This window comes from Carassius carassius, chromosome 6, assembly GCF_963082965.1.
Source record: "Carassius carassius chromosome 6, fCarCar2.1, whole genome shotgun sequence".
NCBI classification, from domain to species: domain Eukaryota; kingdom Metazoa; phylum Chordata; class Actinopteri; order Cypriniformes; family Cyprinidae; genus Carassius; species Carassius carassius.
In genome coordinates, this window is record NC_081760.1 from 22,419,577 (window position 1) to 22,441,286 (window position 21,710).

At 34.2% G+C, this 21,710-nt stretch overlaps 1 protein-coding gene across 3 annotated transcripts in view; it reads right to left on the minus strand.

The window, feature by feature from the left end:
* The window catches only part of LOC132142500 (insulin-like growth factor 2 mRNA-binding protein 2), a 32,800-nt gene extending 14,062 nt beyond the window's left edge, over window positions 1-18,738 (minus strand). Inside the window, exons 1-3 of one of the 3 annotated variants that reach the window (XM_059552412.1) lie at window positions 18,496-18,738; window positions 17,903-17,945; window positions 103-408 (exon numbers count right to left, since the gene is read on the minus strand). In XM_059552412.1, the coding sequence (XP_059408395.1) occupies window positions 103-284 (182 nt within the window). In that variant the 5' untranslated portion in view covers window positions 285-408; window positions 17,903-17,945; window positions 18,496-18,738. Of the gene's footprint in view, window positions 1-102; window positions 409-4,340; window positions 4,451-17,902; window positions 17,946-18,495 lie in introns of those variants that run through there. The other 2 variants (XM_059552415.1, XM_059552414.1) reach the window with 2 other exon arrangements.
* Between the last annotated feature and the right edge of the window lie 2,972 nt (window positions 18,739-21,710).

Consider the following 21,710-nt stretch of genomic DNA (forward strand, 5'->3'; position numbering starts at 1 on the left):
TGTATATCTTTGATTAATTGGTGCTCGGGCCCTAATTAAATTGAATTCATTATTAATTAAACAAATATTGGTTAAAATGTTTTAAATATCAAGACTCCTTACTTGGACTGTGTCTGCTTTGTGATGTTCTTTATGGTGAGTCCCTCTTTCCCAATGATGGCTCCCACAAACTGAGTGGGCACTAGGATTCGTAAAGGCAGCTCTTGCTGATGATGCCTGGGCCCCTGGGGGCGTCCCATGGCCCCTGGCTGATCAAACTCCTGCTCATGATTTCCTGTCCCCATTTTAGATGCTCCTCGCAGGACCTGGGGTCTTACACCCCCGTCCCTTCCTGCCTCTTCGTCCAGTATGTACGACACACTGAAGGAGTGATTGTCAAAACTGTTATCTGTCAATTTCTCAACAGCCCTGGAGAAGAATGAGAGAGAAAAAGATCAGTCAATCATTAGATCAAACACTGCAATGAGAAAAAAAGAAGTTACACTAGCCGGGTTTCCATCCAAAGTTGCGAATTTAACTTATGCGCAAAATTGTAATATCGCACAAAACATTTGCAAACAAGCACCGTTTCCATCCAACGAGTCAAAGAGAACAAAATCGTCAGTTCCTGATAAACTGGCACTATACATCACTAAGAAAAGTAGGAGAAGCTACTAAATGTAATAATTTTCATATATAATAAATTACTTGCACCTGCAGACAAAACACAATGAATGCGGTTATTGGTTTCAGAGGTGAATGCTGCTGTTTGGGAACGCTATCGTTTAACAGTTCTGGGAGGCAATTATACAGAAATACTTTGATGACAGACTTTGCTCGGCCAATTCCGTATGACCATAACAACATTTTAGATGCTGTGGAATGAGATCGGTCCGCTGGTTAGTCAGGATTTACCATAGCGCAAAGTCACATTACTTTTTTGATGCTTTTTGCTTTGAGGAATTTATTCGCAAAATGCATTTCCATCTCCCATTATTCACATTAACCCTTTTTCGCCAAGTCAAAAACCACGTCAAGCGAACGTAAAAACGTTTTTGCGAATTAAGGCATTTTTATTCGCGATTCAGCATTTCCATCACTCGATTCTGATGCTGATTCTGATATTTCAAAATGCACATAAAAGAAAGAAAGCCAGCTATTGGCTCTATGACTTCTGTTACTGCCATGAATTGATTACTAAAATGGATGGGTTCTAACCTTCAAATTCACTATTCTTATAAATAGCCTGTTTATTTAATATTTGGATTGTTTGGAAATCTGTTATTTAAATTGCCATCACATCACTACGCACAAACAATGGAGACGCCAGAGTTGCACTTGCTTCAAATTTCAAAGGTAAAATGCATAGTCAACATCTCTCACATTTTACATAACTGTGATTGACACCTCACTATTAGGGTTGAGCAAAATGTAAAATTTAAGAACTGACGTTCATTCTAATGGAATTTTAAATGAATTGGCCACATCCTACAGGCTACCTTGGAATTTGAATTTGAAATGACAAGAAGAGGCATTGCAATTCAATTAATGTGAACAGTCATGAAGCAGAAGAATTTCAGTAGTGCAACACAAAAATTTTTTGCAACAAAACATATAATTGCACAAGTAATTTGGACTATTCATGCTTGCGTATCTCTTGATGTGCAAAAAACATTGTTTGATTAGACATATTTCTCTAAACTGTTCAATGTCAAAATAAAAGAAACAGTAAAGCTCCATAAAATGTCTATCATATTATGTTCAGATAATATATATATATATATATATAATATGCACTTTCAAAAACTGAATCTATTAACTGATATATGTAAATTAAAGCATTATTATATTACATGTTCCTTCAGCATGATGCATAAAATGAATTTAAATATATGAGATATAATAAAAAAATATTTTATGCAAAATCATGAAATGCATTACAGTTCGGGTTTGGGTTCAATTAAGATTTTAAATGTTTAAAAGAAGAATAACCCATTCACAAGGTCTGCATTTAATTAATCAAATACAGTAAAAGCGGCAAAGTTGTGAAATGGTATTGCAATTTAAAATAACTTTTCTGGGTGAATATATTTTACAATGTAATTTGTTTCTGTGATCCAAAGTTTAATTTTTAGCTAATTTCAGTCTTCAGTGTCACAGGATACTTCAGAAATCATTCTAATATGCGGATATTATCAATGTTGAAAACAGTTCTGTAGCTTAATATTTTTGGTGGAAACGGTGATACCGATTTTTTGGAGGACTGTTTTTGACTATTTGAAATATATATATTTTCTAATGGTTTCATATTTTTGTAGAAACGGTGGTTTCATGACTCAAATAAATAAATAAAATAAAAAAAAACTGTAATTCGCAGCTTTTATTTGAAATAGTAAAGATATTTATAATTTTATAAAAGATTTATGTAATTTTTGATCAATTTCATGGACCTTGCTAAATAAAAGCATTCATTCATTTAGGATAAAAATTCAATCTGACTATCCCAAATTTGTGACAAGTAGAGCGTACATAATTTATAGAGAAAAATAAATTATTTAAAAGTCATTTTAATTCAATTGGTTTATTTAAATATTTACCTATTATCTGTATTATCCCACGGGGAGAAAATCCCCACATTCACTGATCTGGAACCATTCCAGATATCAAAATAAGTTAAAGGAAACATTTAATGATAGAGGACTGGAGATCTGTTGTTAAAAGAGTTGTTTGAAAGTGTGCGTGTTTGTGTGTTATCCATATGAGAGAAGTTAAGGGTTAAACACCAGCTGGCAAGACTTGGAGACTGGTCCAACACACACACACACACACACACACACACACACACACACACACACACACACACACACACACACACAGAGGACTTTTATCAGCTGCTGGGAACACAGTTTTATTGTTTGAGGCCAAGTATTCAGTCAGGCATTAGTCCTGGAGCAAATATTCTCAGCATCTCTCAGCTGATGTCCATTCATTCACAATTGTAATGCTATAAATGCTACATCAACAACTATCTGAAGTGTTGTCCAGAATGCTGGATGAGGTGGGACTGCTTCTTTTATCCACAAACAACCACTACATTTGCAGTACCTTAAAACCAAGATCACCAGCAGCTTTGCATGTCACCTGCTTCACACATTGGCAAGTAGTATTATTGTGACTAGACTACTTGAGTTAATGAAAGTAGATTGAAGTGACTAGTGTTAACCCGATTGTCAAGATACTGAAGATTTAATTTTTTTTGAAGCTATTACCAGCTGCATGTCTGCAGTCTAAATTACAACTACTGCAGCTAGGCTACATCACCTCCACTAATGGGGTCAGATGAGTGGCAGTTACTATTCTAACGCCACCTTTTTTCATCACCTGACTCAGTTTTTTTTGGGTCATACCACAGTTCACACTGTAAAGAGTGGTTACATCGCTTTAAAATATAACCCTTCTATAGCTAACCCTTAAAACTATTTTAGTTGGTGTAACAAAAACATTTCATATGGCAGAATCAGCCTACATATATTTTGACTTGAATAAAACCAGTTAATTGACCCTACCATTTAAAAGTTTGAGGTCAGTCATTTTATTTGTGAATGAAACTGATACTTTTATTCAGCATGTATGCATTAAATTGAACCAAAGTAAAACAAAAAAATTATATTTCAAATAGTCAAAAACAGTCCTCCAAACAAATCGGTATCACCGTTTCTACCAAAAAATATGAAGCTACAGAACTGGTTTCAACATTGATAACAATAAGAAATGTTTCTTGAGCAGCAAATCATCATATTTGAATGATTTCAGAAGGATCATGTAAACTGGAGACTGGATAAATGGCTGCTTTAAAATTTAGCTTTGGATCACAGGAATAAGTTACCTTTTACAATATATTTACATCGAAAACCTGTTCTTTCAATTTCAAAATACTACTATTTTTTTTACTGTATTTTTGGTGATTTAAATGCATCTTAAGAGACTTTAAAAATCTCACCTAACCCAAACTTCCGAACAGTAATGTACTGTATATGTTTCATTTTTAAGTTATTTTGATCACATTTTTTATGTTAACATTTTTACAGTTCCTCCCTTAAGCCATAATGAATGATGTAATTGTTCATTTAAGACTGTGTAAACTAATTTTGTACAGGGTTAGAATTACATCAATAATGAGATGAAAATAATAGCATCAAAACATTTGCAAATGTTCAAAATCCACTTTCACACCACTGTCTTTTGAAAACCATCCAACAGGAATTTTGTATTATATACCGGATAATTACATAATATTAAACCTTTAAATTGGTTTTGATTGTTAAATGTTTGAGATATTAAAGATAAAGTCATTTACGTACCTCACTGTGTCAACACGTTTGCTGAGACGGATATAAGCATTACCTGTGCTAACTGAATATGTTAGCGCTGCTAGAAATCACCTTCGTATAACACCCTGCTTTTCCAGTTCCACTATTTTAAACACACACCCGTGGCACACCTTCTTACAGAGATTGGTATGCTCATAGAATGCAACAATGTGACTGTCGTCACAGGGTGTAAAAGATACCAGTGTGCCATGACAGTTGCTCCACCAGCCACGTCGTTTTTGGTGTCACAGATCAATGTTGGTCATGTAATAGAGGTTTCAGGACCACACAGGTGTCAGGACAGGTCTACACCCATGTGTTTAGAGAAGCCAGGGAAACTTGATCTATTGTAATGAGTCACAGACTAAACCTAGCCAATTGTACAGCCATTGTCTAAGCACATCAGGCACAATACAGGCAACTATGAAACTGTAATGAGCCTAAACATTCACACAGAGCGTGTTTGAAAGCCTGCACATGACACGTCACACATGACGTGAGATCTTCAAAACAAACAAAGGCATCAAGACAAAGGCTACAGGAAACAGCTCTAGCTTTGGTGCTCTGAGCCTCGGCCCCAAAGTCTTTTATCTCCAACAAATCTGGAATAACTGGCACAAAATAACCAAAACAATGTCTAGAAGCTGCTGAACTCAGTTACTACTGCAGGTAGATGTAGGATATGTTTGAGGCCCCAGGGACCCTGAAGTGGCAGTGGCTCCCACCCACCTATAGAGACACTTTTAAGCTGAATTAACCCACTTTTCCCAATTCGTCTCTTAATCACTTAAGTACATAAGTGTCCTGAAAGTGTGCAAAGAGTCGGAGCCAAGAAACAGAGCAAATGCATTTTCCACGGTGACAAAAGATTTTGTATTATGAGCTATAGCAAAAGGTATTCCAGCCTTTGCTATAGCTATACCTTTTGCTATACCTTTTTTTTTTTGAGGAATGACAAAAAAAAGGGTAATTCTCAATCTTGGACTCTTACTGTATACCAAATGAATGGAGATTTTCTACTGAAAGGTCTCTACAGCCAAGCACTAGATATAATCGCACTCAGTGCTTTGGTGTAGAGAAAAAATAATTTAGCCTCCTCAGCAACTAATGCCTCACCTTAATCAGATCTGCAATATCTAGTCATCTATACTAGCAGTATGACATCTGGAGGTCTTAATCAGCTCACAATCTGCTCTAGCAAGTGTGGGTCCCCCTGAAGAGGACGAGGAATTTTCTGTCCCATTGCCAATCTCAGTCAGAGCTACTGCTAATCAGACACTACTGACCCCTTAATACACTGAGTGATCCATGTGAACCTTCACCTTAGCTCATTAGATACGCATCTATACTAGTCAAGTCTGAACTTAAATGTCACTTTGAACTAACCACTTGATAGTACTGGGAAGATTTGCTTTAGAAACCAAAAATTATATGTTAGTCCTTCCAACGTTACATGATTATAATAGTAATTATAAAAAAAAACTACTGAATTGCACATTTTATAATATGCATGAAATGTCATCCTAGACCAATTTCTAAATGCATGATATTCAGGGTTTGAAATGAATGCCTGCCGAGTGTAGGTGACAATAACCATGGGGAATAAGTATCAACTCAATAACCAAACTGATAGGTTATGGACGGTTCATAAATTATGTCCTCCAACTAGGAGCCTCCAGCCTTAGCCCATTCATTTGGGGTAATGTTGTGAGAAATAATAAATAAATCAATGCTGTTTTGTAAGAGTCACACAGAACATTGTGTTTATCCCTAATATGACTGACTGTCATAAAACTGAAAGGCATTTGCTGATTCAGTATTAGACTCCAAAATAATTTTAAATATAAATGATTTTGATAATCTTAAGTTTGAATGGCTGTTAATGTAGTATTTAATTACATTAACTACTGTTAATTGGCTGCTGAGTGAAAAAGTTAATTTTAAACCACAATATTATTGCATAGATTCATTGATGCATTTGTTTAATTAATTATTATTATTTATTTTACCATAAATATATATTTAAGCATTAATCATATAATGCTTGAATCTCAAAATCCAGTCAACAACTGATGGATAGAACCAACCTGAACCCAACATTTTTTTTCTCCGTATAATGTGTTACATTCTTATGTATGTCAAAATATGGAATTATATTATGGAAGTTGCTACTTTTTTGCTATTTAAAGGTACCATACATGTACTCACAAAGCACAAAGGACTCACAAAGCTTGATGAATGATTTTATTAAACAAAATTTGTTTTGATTTAATTTAATATAACTACAAATGTATTATTAACCCAATATTTATGTGTGCTGTAACATTGCACCATTAGGTAACATTGCACCATTAAGTACCTATAAATCAAACTGAATCTGATTTTGCTTTATGAAAAAAAAAAAAACCTTTCACTTAAAATTTCACCAATGTCTGTATGTATCCTGCAGATTGGTGTTCCACAATTGTTGCTTTTAAACCAGCATTTACTGTCAACATTGCTTTCATTCTGAAGCCCCTGGTGTTGTTTCTTTATTGTATACGAAAGAGACAGAAATAGAATCACTGCCTCTCTTCACATTCCACAAACACACACACCTGGACATCGCTTATGTGCTATTTTACCACAGCAGCATCCTGCTGCCCCCAGTGGCTAATCCATTAGCATTCTGAGTTGCACTTTGTGTATTTTCATTCTGATGCCCTTTACAGCACAAATTGTTTAAGAGTAAACAGGATTAATTAGCATACTTGACAAAGTGAGTAAAAAAATGCATTAGCTAAAGACAAGGCAGCAGGATGTATGGCTACCTGATACAGAGAAATAGCATGTATTGCAATTCAGTTCTACTTAGAAATTCTTAGATTAATTTACACTGCAGACTAAACAATTTCAAATTGTTGACTTACTCTCATCTGTGAAACAAACAATGAATGAGGATATTTAGAGTGTCTTCTTTGTGTTCCACAGATGTAATACAGGTGCATCTTAATAAATTAGAATGTCATGGAAAAGTTCATTTCTTTCAGTAATTCAACTAAAATTATGAAACTCGTGTATTAAATAAATTAAGTGCACACAGACTGAAGTAGTTTAAGTCTTTGGTTCTTTTAATTGTGATGATTTTGGCTCACATTAAAAAAAACACCAATTCACTCTCTCAACAAATTTGAAATTAGAATATGGTGACATGCCAATCAGCTAATCAACTCATAACACATGCAAAGGTTTCCTGAGCCTTCAAAATGGTCTCTCAGTTTGGTTCACTAGGCTACACAATCATGGGAAAGACTGCTGATCTGACAGTTGTCCAGAAGACAATCATTGACACCCTTCACAACGAGAGTAAGCCACAAACATTCATTGCCAAAGTTCACAGAGTGCTGTATCAAAGCATATTAACAGTAAGTTGAGTGGAAGGAAATATTGTGGAAGAAAAAGATGCACAACCAACCGAGAGAACCGCAGCCTTATGAAGATTGTCAAGAAAAATCAATTCAATAATTTGAGTAAACTTCCCAAAGAATGGACTGAGGCTGGGGTCAAGGCATACAGAGGTGTCAAGGAATTTGGCTACAGTTGTCGTATTCCTCTTGTTAAGCCACTCCTGAACAACAGACAACGTCAGAGCCTTCTTACCTGGGCTAAGGAGAAGAAGAACTGGACTGTTGCCCAGTGCCTGTTGCCTCAGATGAGAACAAGTTTTGTATTTAATTTGGAAACCAAGGTCATAGAGTCTAGAGAAAGGTTGAAGAAGCTCATAGCCCAAGTTGCTTGAAGTCCAGTGTTAAGTTTCTACAGTCTGTGATGATTTGGGGTGCAATGTCATCTACTGGTGTTGGTCCATTGTATTTTTGAAAACCAAAGTCACTGCACCTGTTTACCAAGAAATATTGGAGCATTTCATGCTTTCTTCTGCTGACCAGCTTTATGAAGATGCTGATTTCGTTTTCCAGCTGGATTTGGCACCTGCCCACACTGCCAAAAGATATCTAATTTTTGCATTCCCATTTGTTCCAACAGTGAAAAGAAAAATCTATTGAATTCGCCAAGACCCTACAGAGGATAAATGACTTGAATAATGGATGGATGGATGGTTCCTGGAGATCAAACAGTAGAACATGGGGTAGATTTCAAGGGATTGCATAAATGGATAAAATATATAATCTGAATGGAAAAGTTGCTTTGGATACAAATGTCCTGCATTTAACTAATCTTATCTGTGTATACATGGGTTTATGGGTGTATCATACTATAGATAAATAACAAAAAGAAATTACGATTACGATACGATTTTTTCATGTTTCTGGAAGAAGTCTCTTATGTTCACCAAGGCTGTATTTTTCTGATAAAAAACGCAGCAAACCCGGTAATATGGTCTATTATCTCAATTAAAATTTTAGTTTTAAAGTTTTCTATGTCAATATATTGTAAAATGTAATTTATTCCCACAATGAAAAACATAATTTTATGCAGGATTTTATGCATGCATAATTTTTTTTCAGGATTTTTTCATGAATAGAAAGTTCAAAAGAACAGCATTTATCATTGCTCAATAAAAGTAATGATTTTATTTTTTATTTTTATATTACTTAACCAAACTTTTGAATGGTATACTGAAATGTTTCTTCTGCAACAGATCAGAATGATTTCTAAAGGATCATGTGACTTTGAAGACTGGAGTAACAACTACTGAAAATTCAGCTTTGCATCCAAAATTTAAATTTTCAAATACATAAAAAAAAACAAGATCTTGATTCCAATCTTTTGACAATAGTGAGTATGATACCTTTTCCCAACTTGCCGCAGATGGTCCAGTGATCATGAAAACTGACGGTACAAAATAGTTTTAGAAAGTGTTGTCATAAGAGAAATGTGTTTATCCAACAACTCCTGTTGTCTTTTCTAATTAAGTTAGCTTTGCTGAAGAGGTCTAACTGAGTTCTAGATCTTCATTACTAAGGTATTACAGATTTGGTACAAAGCAGCAAGTCAGTCATTACAGATGAGACACCAAAATTCCTCTTTAGATGTAAAAAGAAAAAAGGTTTTCCACAAATTGTGACATCAACGCTCTGTGTTCCAGACTCTCGCTTTATCAAACCCCACTTACTGAAGTAATTCATGAATGGTGTATTCGCTCAACAGGACACAAATTGGCCAGAGTCTGAGCCAAGTAGCGCTCTACAAAACACGTACGTCATCCATTAATCTGAGGGGATTGGGATTATAAAACACAGGCAAGGCCTTTATTAAATTAAGTGTGGTTACACCCCCTGCCCTGAAACATGCACACATACTCAGCTCATTTCAATCCTCGTGAAGGGGTTAAAAAGAGACAATACAGCACATACACTATCCATATACCATTTCAAACATTCAATATATATTGATGTTTAATACTAAAAAATTCTACAATGTGCGTGTCAGTGTTTGCCTCAATGGAAGCAATTAAAGACTAATTAACAATCCACTGCCATGTGTTTTAATCATATTAGAATGGCATATAGATCTAACCTGGTCATCAGATCACTGACTATCACGTCATTCACAAGAGGCTGAAGAAGCATTATCTTCATCACAACCTGATCCTCATCCTCTGACCCAGTGTGTGTATCCATATCCTGTAGCTCAGTATCTAAAGAGCTAACTTAGAGAGTGTGTGTGTGTGTGGTACCATATTTCTTAAAGACATACATTTTTACAAACAATATTACTTTGGTATTATATTTGAAGCTTTATTTAAGTTTTATTTTGATATCATATAAACAACATAACCAATCATTGAGGTTTTTTTTCATTTATTTATTTATTAGATGGAAGATTTATTGATGGAAGATTTGTGAACCTTTTTGCTTAATTGGAAAATCTGACTTGAGGTCAAACTGGAAAGCAAGACTTGAGGCTGAATAAGAGATTCAGACATTAATTCATTAATTCTAACTAAATCGCTTTGAGCAAATTATAAGCTTGTGTTTTAAAATACAAAAATTTATTTCAAACTTGACAGGTATGTCTGTTCATGAGTGCAGCCAGTGAAGACAATGCAATAAAAAGGTGCATTGTGTTCATGTTTTTTTTTTCATGGTACACTGCATTTTTCTTATTACATTCTAACAAAAAAACTCATCAGTCAGGAAAAATATAATTTCTTTTGTCATGCCATTGAAGATTCAGAGTGCCAGAGTAAAACCATGAGTGATTCTTCTAATATGATTGTTAGAACAGGTTACAGACCAGCACAAAGGTTTGCATTCCAGAACAGCATACAAATGCACGTGATAAGACTGATTCAATTTACAAAAAATCAATGCTGGGAATGGTGAACTTGTTAAGAAAATACCAGAAATTGTTAGAAATAATAAGAGCAAATAATTCACATGACCATCCATTTCTCAATGTCTGCATTGTTCCGTCACTGCAAAAGGAACACTACAACACTTGTATATGGAAGTTGTCACTTTTAGGGAGTAGTAGCTAAATTTCACTGAAGCGTAGCTTCCACATTTATAATACCAACTCCGAAATACTGGCAACACAATGAACTGTGCAAGACAAGTCATCATTTCCGTCGCACATCAGTTATTGTGTACTCAAGGCTTGTCAGTCAGTGTAAATACTGACTGGTTGTCGAACTGCAGTGAAAATATATGTGATATATGTTATATGTGTGGTTTCTGGATTTAATAAAAAAACCTCTTTCACACACATTTATTTACATATTTATTGAACACATCCATTAAACATTCACACATATACAGTGCTATGGAAATATTTTATTTTATAATAATTATTATTATTTTCTATCTTTCTTTGTTTCTTTTTTTCTTGAATTTCAAAGTTTCATCAATTGATTAGTGCCTTGTTTGTCCGAAAACTGCTTACAGTTATTCAGAAAGGTCCTCCAGGTCCTGCACAATATTTGGTTTTCCAGGATCTTCAGCAGATTTGAGGCATTTTAGAACATGATTCTGACATCCATCTTTTCACACTGAGTCTACAAACATTCACTGACACTCAAGAAGTATACAGTACATGAAGTTCTGAACAGGATGATGTGTATTTTATATTTAAACAGTAGTTTCAGTTTTTATTTTGGATAAAGCTACAAATGAACACTCAATCTTCTTAAACATGCTACCTAACCCGTTGAACAGCCGACACCCATCAGCAGATAGGGAGTGTTCCTTTCACATTGCTTTCACAGCATGTTATTATTTCTGCTTGCCAATGTTTCTCACAGTACTTACAGATCACAATTTTCCCACTAAATTCCATCTCCTGTGAGCTGGTCTCAGTGAGCTATTGTGTTGCTCTAGACTCACATACTCCATCCATAACAAAAGCCCAGCCGAACTCCCTATACCTCCACACTCTCCAGCTATGGGGTTACCATGGCAACTCTTGCACCATCCCCAAGACATCCGTGTTGACTCAGTCTACGTGTTGACTCAGTCTACGTAGAAACAGTATGGGGCAAGAGCATTGAATGTGATCAAGTCAATGGGTGTGTGTGTGTGTGTTAGGGCTGCACGATATTGGGAAAAATTACATTGTGGTATTTTATTTTTCTGCTATATATATTGCGATATGAAATCTAATCTAATTTTTTCTTACAAACAAAAATGGGGTGAGCACACTTACATTCTCATTATAAATGATTTAAACATCGACACCATCGTGTCAATTGATTAATATGCGCGAGGGAGAGAGAGCAAGACAGCGCTCGTGTTGTTTGAAGATGGTGAGCGTGCGGTCGGGGCTCGCTTGCTCTCGCGCTCTCTCTCTCTCTCTCTCTCTCTCTCTGCCCTGTTAAACTGACAGGACTTAAAAACACATGCAAATGATAAACTTTCACTCTATGTTAAGCTGTGCAATTAGTCCACAAATCACATTCGTCAAGGGCCGGGGAGCAGCTGGCCCGTACGGTTAATGAATAACGGATCAACTACGACAGCCTACATCGCACATCCTGCGATGTGACTATCGTGGATTCGTACATCGCGATATCGATGCTTAAACGACACATCGTGCAGCCCTAGTGTGTGTGTTTAAACAGAGATGAATACATAAAGAGACTGTAAACACCTGATGGACTACTAATGCCATGCACAATGTGCAGAAACCACCAATCAATTCAATTCGGTTCTCCTTTATTTGGGCATATTTCCATTAAAATGTCAATTTTGCTTGCATATAAAGGAAATTCCCTCTCTGCTAATGCTGAAAAAAAATACAAAGCAGTATATCATCTCTAGAGTCATTTGTCAGGCTTCCGTAATTTTTTGGATTCAACTAAAAAGAATCGGCTAATAGGAAAGGCGTCACCGCACTGAAGCAAGTGGGAAACAGGGAATCTTCAAACTATGTACATTACAAAAATGATCATTTGAACATTTAACAACAGGGTTCAGACTAAGCAGTGGAGGGAGTCGGTTTTCTTTACTTTTTTACATGGCTACTGAAAGCAGTCCGAGTAAAAGATCGATCTTGTGATGCCAAGAATCATGAGCGGTGTTCACATAAAACCACAATTAATCCCCAAATACAGGCATTAGCTATTAAAAATGTGTAACCTTAAAAATCATCATCAAATAGACACTTTTGCCATGATAATACACAAACTAAAACAATTACTGAGCAGCAGTTGTACATATATACTTATATACTTATATACATATGTACATATATACTATATATACTTATATTTAATATATATATATATATATATATATATAAAACTTTTTTTTGCTCTGTATCTGCTATTCTAAGCTTGATACCTACAACAGTACATTCAATGTGTTCTGTGACAGAAATCCTGTGCATCAGATGACAAGGTAACAGAACCGAAGCCCTGTTCACAGTGTGGCATCTGATCTTCTTGGCTCTGGTTATACACACACACACACACACACACACACATGCACACTCACACACGTTTGTTTTTGTGAAAAGTGGGGACATCCCATAGGCGTAATGGTTTTTGTACTGTACAAACTGTATATTCACCCTTCACCAACCCTACATCTAACCCTAACCCTCACAGGAAACTTTGTGCATTTTTACTTTCTCAAAAAAAAAAAAAAAAATTCTGTATGGTTTATAAGCATTTTGAAAAATGGGGACACAGGTTATGTCCTCATAAGTCACCCTCTCCTTGTAATACCTGTATCATACCCATGTCATTATACAGAGTTGTGTCCTGATATGTCACAAAAACGAGAGCACACACACACACACACACAAACAATCCATATTTCTCTATGCAATTTTAATCAAAAGTAATGCAGAAAAAGCACTTGCACACGAACGCATACAAAAAACAACCTCCCTCCTCAGAAACACCCAATTATTTTATTCCAGGAACTTTGAAGAGCTTTCTTTTTTTTTATGAAATTAATGACATGATTTTAACTTTTTATTTTACATTTAGTCTGTATATTTTCCCTTAAAAAGTATAGAAAGAATTGGCCAGTTCTTTTTTTGTTTTGTGTTCTTTTCAAAAGAAAGACAATTTGATGCACAAATAAACAGATCAGTTGAATAACATCATATAAATCTAATTTAAAAAGAATTAAAGAACCAAGAAATTGAGACCTATAATAAATAATATTTCAAACAATCATAAACAGCTTCACAAAAATACAAAGACTACCCTAAAATTTTATAACTGCATTATCTTTATTAATTTTATTTAATGTATTTTAAAGATGTGTTTAAATTTATACTTATTACATTTAGAACTGACTGATTCTGTCAAACGTTGTTGATAATCACTCTCAAAGCTGTTAAAAGTAGGGGTGTGCACAGATAGTCGAACATTCGAATATTCGTTCTGCTCTAATTATTCGATAAATAAAAATGATATTCGAATTTTGCAAAAAAAAAAGTTCACAATAAAACCTAATTTGGTCACTTTCTATGATTCTCCACGGCATATTTGAAGATGTATGCAAGCAAAACATAATTAATGAATGATTAAGGGGCCGTTCACATATCGCGCCTAAAAACGCGTGGAAAATGCTAGGAGCGCCACTTTCTCCTTCTTTCCAAAGTGCTCGGGCAAAAGCGCTCCTGAGGCGTCTGCCGTTGCTACGCAACAATGACACACTCTCTATTCATGAAGATTTCACCAAAGGATAAATGGATTTGCAGCACAAAAAATCGCTTTCAGTAGCTCTGCTACTGAATTTTTTTCAAAATGGCAATCTATATACAGCTATGATCAGCTGTTCCTTCATCTTGGCTGAGCTTTTAACGTTGTTACGGGAAAGAATGAAGCTGAATGTTTAGTTCTTGTCACATGACCTGCGGTGCGCTTGCGGCATTCTGAAAAGTGTAGATATTTTTTTATCTCGATGCGGTGCGGACGCGCCTGGAAAAAACGTGCGCATCGCGACCGCATCGCTTCCATTATGAGCGCGCATACCGCGTGCCTACATTGGAAATAACGAACTTGAGTGCGCAAAAGACGCGATATGTGAACGGCCCCTAAGAACTGCGGTCTTCTACAGTACTTCCAAATATGCCATGGAGAATCACAGAAAGGGACCGAATTCAAGAACATTGTTGCGGCATCTCTCAAGCAACGAATAAACACTGCTAACTTGGACAATACAGTGAAAACTCCTCTTCTCGCGTCTGCCCTAGACCCTCAGCACAAACAACTCAGGTTTCTCGATGAAAACATGAGAGAAGTAAGAAAAAAAAACTTTTTGAACATTATCAGAACATTTTCCTTGATGCGAGTGGTGCGGATGCAGCCTCTGTCACCAACGATGAAGAGGATGCAATGCTCACTCGTCGGAAAAGGCTGAGCCAGTTCTTCAGCGATGAGTACTGTACAGAGAGTCCAGCCGAGACGAGTGGGAAGAGCCATGTATTGCACCAGATGAGGATCCCATTCAGCGGTGAAACGAAAACACGAAGCGCTTCACAAAACTTATTCGCTTAGCACACCGTTATTTGTGAGTCCCGACAACGTCTGTGCCGTCAGAGCGCGCCTTATTGTTAACAGACTAAGGAGCCGACTTTCCCCCGATCATGTTTACATGCCCATATTTCTTAACAAGAACATGTAAAACAATAGAAAAAAAAAACATTTGCTGACAGTTTAAAAGTTTCAAAGTTAAGTGTAGGCTACGTTCTACAATAGCCTAATTGCTGCTGGCTGCTTTACGTTTTTTCTTTGTTCACTTTTTTTTTTTTTTGCTTTTAATCTGTACTTTTGTTCGTTTGCACGCATTGTTAAAGGTTTTCAGCTACAAAACACGATGTGTAATGTTCAAGCTTATTGTGTGTAAGCTTGTTCAAAATGACGGAAACAATAAATGTTGCTGAAAAATAACGTCTGTCTCATTAAACTTAATTTAAATAAACGAATATTCGAATATTCGTTTTTTGTGAGCTCAAATATTCGAATGTGATATTTGCGATTTACCAACCCTAGTTAAAAGGCTGTCTTTGATTTTGACTAAATTACTATTTGTAAGCACTCCTAAATCTACAAATCCCTGGGTCTCTATATTATAATCTTCTATCACTATCGAACACAAATAGCCTTTAGTACAGAAAATGCTGCCTTTTCAAATGTACGATATTTGTGTTACATGTGAACGTTTAGAAAAATAACTACACAAAAAACAAATATATAAGTTACATAAATCAACAACTAATATATCCTCAAATTCAAGCACTAGTTTTGCTAATCGTTTGTAATGCTTAGCCACACAGTTGGGGTTGTATAAATGATTCAAAACTGATGACCAACAATTGTTAGCTATTTTTACTTTATTTAACCAATAAAACTTAGTTTTGTTGGTATAAAAGAATTTCGGTTGATTTCTGTCTTGAGTCAGACCAGTTAATACAGATTTAATACCATTTAAGGTTACCCTTTTTTCAGTGTATTGATTTAGTTTGCTATCTGATGTGTTTTAAGTCTGTTGGAATATTTACATAATGAGTACTTGTAAGTACTTACACTGAAAAATAAACTTGTTTAAACAGTTGAGAATACAAAATTATCAACTGCATAAATGTTATCATGTTTGAAGTCAAACAAAAAAAGAAAAAAAAGTTAATTATCATTTAGCCTAATTATTATTACAATTATCACTTGAAAAGCTGAGTGGCTCCTTTGTGATCAAATGAATGCTGACATTACTTTTTGGAATTTTGATTTCAATCAAGTTTTGATTTGTTTTATATTTAATATTTTATTATAATATTTATTTATAATATTTAAATTGACATTTTTTGATGAAATCACAATCATTTGCCACAAACCACAGTGGAAGATATCAATATGCACTCTTTGTTTATATGATAATAATATGCTTGTATAATGTACATGGTGAAAGTAACACATGTATAATTTATTTAAAAACAGCCATTTAAACTGCAACTAAAAGTGGAAGTATAAGTGTACAGTATGTGCTTTGCTACATTGTGGAATTTATGTTATTTGCAGAAAATCCTGCTTCAGATGGTGGTATTTCTATTAATACAAATTAATACAGTCATGCTTGCATGATCTTTCTTCATAAGCAAAAAAAAAAAAAAAATTATAAAATCCTTATGAAATAAAGTCAATCTAATATGGGAACACGTTGTGTTCGATATCACACTGATGGAATGCTTTAATCTAGATCTTGTCAAGTTTCATGTCGATGTTCTCAGAATGATTTTTATTTACATGTAATTACTTACAAAAACATTTTGCTGCCTGTCTATTTGGGTTTTATAATAAACTGACACAAACTGAAGCATAAATGACCACCACAATTTTCAGTTGCCATTCATTCCGACTGTAGGTTTTTACACTGTAGTTACATCCTTGCTAAAAAGCTTTCTTTAAAAAAAGTTGTCTGTGTAGAAACACATTTGCAAAAAACTAGAGGGTGGCCAAACAGGAAGAATGTAAAGCTGGTCAGTTGGTTGTGCTCTATGCAGTGACCTCTAACTGCTAATCAAGCACTTCGGCATGTGTTTTTACATATCCAATCTGATTTACATTAGATGTAAAAAAAAAAAAAAAAAAAAAAAAAACTTTTAAAAATTCACTGTGATACTCTTTTGAAAAGTGTTGTACTGAATAAAGTAATGTATTCAGAGAAACTCGTATGCCTACATGGCATTTCAAGTCTATATAGGCCCATTAGATATTTTTCCAAAAAACTGTAATATTTCTGAGAGACAATTAAGTCAGAAATCAACATGACACAATTATTCTGACACAATGGCCAAAGCACTCTAACTTAACAGGAAGTTTGACTTAATTGTGACATTCTGCACAGATGTAATCTTTACATTACTAAACTAATTCATAAAGGCTGAATATTATTATTTTTTCCCTAAATTAAAAAAAAAAATATATATATATATATTACATATGTTTTGATCGAATGAGCAAAACAACATTTCCCGTTGCATGATAACAACTTATATAAACAAGTAAGACTAGGCCCACACGATCATACAGACAACTCTAAAAGCACAGTGGAGCCGACAAGTAAGCAATTACCTAGTTATATAAAAAAGCAGAAAAATACCTTAAGTTTCTGGGAAACCTTGAACACCTTCCTGTGCAATTCCCTGAGAAAACAACAGAGCAGACAACTTAACAGTAGTGAAAAGGGCCAGAAACATTCTCTCTCTCTATCTCTCTTATATATATATATATATATATATATATATATATATATATATATATATATATATATATATGTATATATCCTGTAATTCCACACACGTCTAGTTCAATTTTAAGAATAAAGGTTACAAAAAACGACCATCTCCAATACTCAACAGTATCATTTTGAGAAACAGGCGCAAAATAAATAAGGGTGCCAAGCTAAACAAAACTGTCAAGCTAAACTTAAACTGGCTGGACGTCTTTCCTTTAAAATAGACCTTAAACGATATATACTGAGGCTACTATTTAAGTGACTTGACAGCCTGTTGATATTCGAAATTAAATTGAATGATTTATTATATTTGTGCTGCGTTAACTGAAAGGATCCATGCAATCCCAACCTGAACTATATGATCATCTGTTTTCTTCAACCCCACTGACCCTAATCACAATCCACCTCGTAAAAGCATACTCAGATGTTGCACCAACTTGGCAAACCCATAAACATACCGTTTCGCCTCGTGAAGTCTTTAAAATAAATTCACCAAGATATTACAGAAAATTAATTCTGCGGGAAATCCGTGACATGCACCACACGGCGGAAATATCCAAACTGCATCGTATTCTATGAAACAAACGCATTCCTCTGGATGCGGATAACTGGAAAGCGTGGAAAGAACTTGTTCGCTTATACATTCACGTGGTTAATAAGATTTTCGCGTCGTTTCACGGTAGTAGAGGAGGAGCTGGCTTCACGACGACGGTACATGGACTCTATCCTATCAGAACTATTGTCCTTCTTCACCGTAAAGCATTACTTCATAGCGCCTCCCCTATTCTACTGTCAAACTGAAACTCTCAGATAGAGCAAATAAACCAGAAGTGCTTTCGATTTAACCTTTTAAAATAGAATTAATATACATTTAGATTTGCTGATCAATTACTGTAAATGATGACAGCTATTTACAATGTGACTTTCTTTCTTTCTTACTTACTTTCTTTCTTAATAAATTATTCAAAATAAATTGCATGATAACACTGTAATGTAACCATATAAGCGTTGTCCATCAACATCTTGATTGAATGTGATTTTGAGTAGATTTGAGTTATTTTCTAAAGTGCACCTTTAATTTCAACAACTTGAACAATCTGCTGTTTATTCTTTTTAGACCCTAAAATTTTAAAAGACCCTAAAATTTTGTTACAGAAATTGAACAAACATGAGTGTCCCAATGGAATGTTGGAAAACCTGAAGCGTTACATTTCATTGCATGCATTACTTTAATCTTTTGTATATTGATAGATTAGTGAACTACTTAATTTTCCATCATGTAACAAATTATGTAGTTGCACTTTTGAATAATTTGCTGCTTTATTTTGCTGTATAGTTTTATGACAGAAAATGACAATCAATTAAAAAAAAAAATAAAAAAAATAACCTGAATTCAGTCTTGTATTGTAAAAAATACTATTATATCTTGAAAAAATAATGACAATATTTTACAGTTCAGGTATGGCTATTTAAATTGACTGAGACTGAATCTTATCGTGAAAGTATAAAATATTCATGACCTGTATTAAAATGCCAGTATATTAGTGCATGTATTTTTCATCATTATTACTATAGTATCGCCTGACACAGTTCTTGTAATATATGTGTAACTACAAACTAAACAAAGCTGCAAAAATGTTTTGTAATCATCCATTACATTAGGCCTCCATCAGTTGGTGTACTCTCCATGATACCTGTTGCCCCCTAGTGTTTGTGTTTTCGTATATATCGCCTATATTTAAGAAATGTATGTATGTAAACATTCAGAAATATTAACATTCCTTTATTGAATGTTTGTGTAGATGTTTTTCTAACACGACTATTCTGACCACTAACTATGAGTTCACATAGCCAAGAGCAAAGAAGTTAAACTGTAAGGAGACGAAAATAAATAAGAAACCTAAATAGTCCAATAGAAGGGCGGAGACTTACGCCGGTTTCAACACTGTAAAAAAATGAACCATGGGGCTTCTAATTTTTATTAAAAAAAAAAAAAAAATTAAGGTGGTAATTAAAATAGTGTGTATATTTTATTAAAGAAATTGTGGTTCAGTGTTGTATAGAAAATACTGAGAATTTTCACAAATAAAATCAAGAAATATGTTTTGTTATTATTATTATTATTATTTAAGGAAACATAAGCCATTTTAGGCTTGCATTAAGGAACTGATTAAACTGAAAACAATTAAACAAATAAGGAAAGAAGGCTACCTATGTATTTGAAGAGAATTAGCTCAATTTTGCAGTTTTATTTTGGCGTGATTGTTAGTTCCCAGCATGCTTTGCATTTGGCTGGGTGGTGAGAATAAATATAGAAATTCAGTGCTAATTTATGTGTTTTTGAGTAAAGAGTAACATATATTAATGTTTAATTTTCAGTTATATTTGTCTTTTACCGTTGTGCAGAAGAGTAGAGCTTATGGTTATGGATAATTGCATATTAGCACTAAGAGGCTTTGTTTTATTCAATGAGCAATATCTTTGCTATTATTATTGCAGTAAAGGTTTATAACACTTGAGCTGTCATGCTGTATACAGTCTTTTAATCATTCAAAATAACTAGTCATAGTCAAATACAAACAGACCTTACTCAAAATCACAGACGTTTGAGAAACAAGTAAATGTTGAAACAATGTGTCATAGATTAAAACATTTATGAGGTTTTACATGATTTATTCAGGCAGATTCCATTAGAAAGCCAAGCCTCAAAAACGACTAAAAATATTATGTTTACTATTGTTACCATAGATAGCTCAAACCATTTTTTACAGTGAAGACATGATCATACTTTGTAGTAAATATGTAATGAATAGCACAACACTCAAAACCCCAACCATATTTAGAAATTTGCCCTATCAAACTATTTAAATTGTATATATTTTTGTTGCATATGTTTTATGATTTAAAAAAAGAAATTGTCTATCGAAATGTATTTGGTATGTTTGCTATGGAACTAAAAATAAAAATGTATGCTCATCAAGACATTTTCTTACAGTATTAAAAAAAAAAATCTGGTTTAGAGTTTACTTTGAAACTACTTTCAAATGTCCAAAAAATACAAAACCTTAAAAAATAAATAAAAATGAAAATGTCCTCATTTTTTATATACAATTTTGTTTAAAGTAAGGTTTGTTTATACCAATATACGCTTGCAATATATTTACATGAGAAACTAAGGTCAAGTTTTATTTCATAAAGTTTGATGAGGATGAGCAAAAAAAAAAAAAAAAAAAAAATCCAGTAATTCCACACACTGTACTTTATACTGTATATAAATGTTGCATTGCTGCCTAAAGGCTTGTTTCTCATAACCTGTATCATGCAGGTCATAAGGTTTTCCTTTTTCTAATTTCTTATACAGAGCAGAGTGGCTATTATTTTATTAGAATCTTTCCATTTGGCATTTGGATTGTTAAGACTGATCTCCGGAAGCACTAAACGCATCTACTGTACATGAATGACCTTTAACCTGCAGAGACTGGTGCACAACATACAGTAACTATGCTTGTGAACTGCAAATGCTGGTAAAGAGAAGTACATTTTTTCTGAGTAGAACAATACTGCCTCATATTACTGAACAAAACAACATTTAGCAGTTAAAATTGGCAAAATAAACAATAAACAAACAAACAAACAAATAAATAAATAAGTAAAATTCTGAATCCTGAATAAA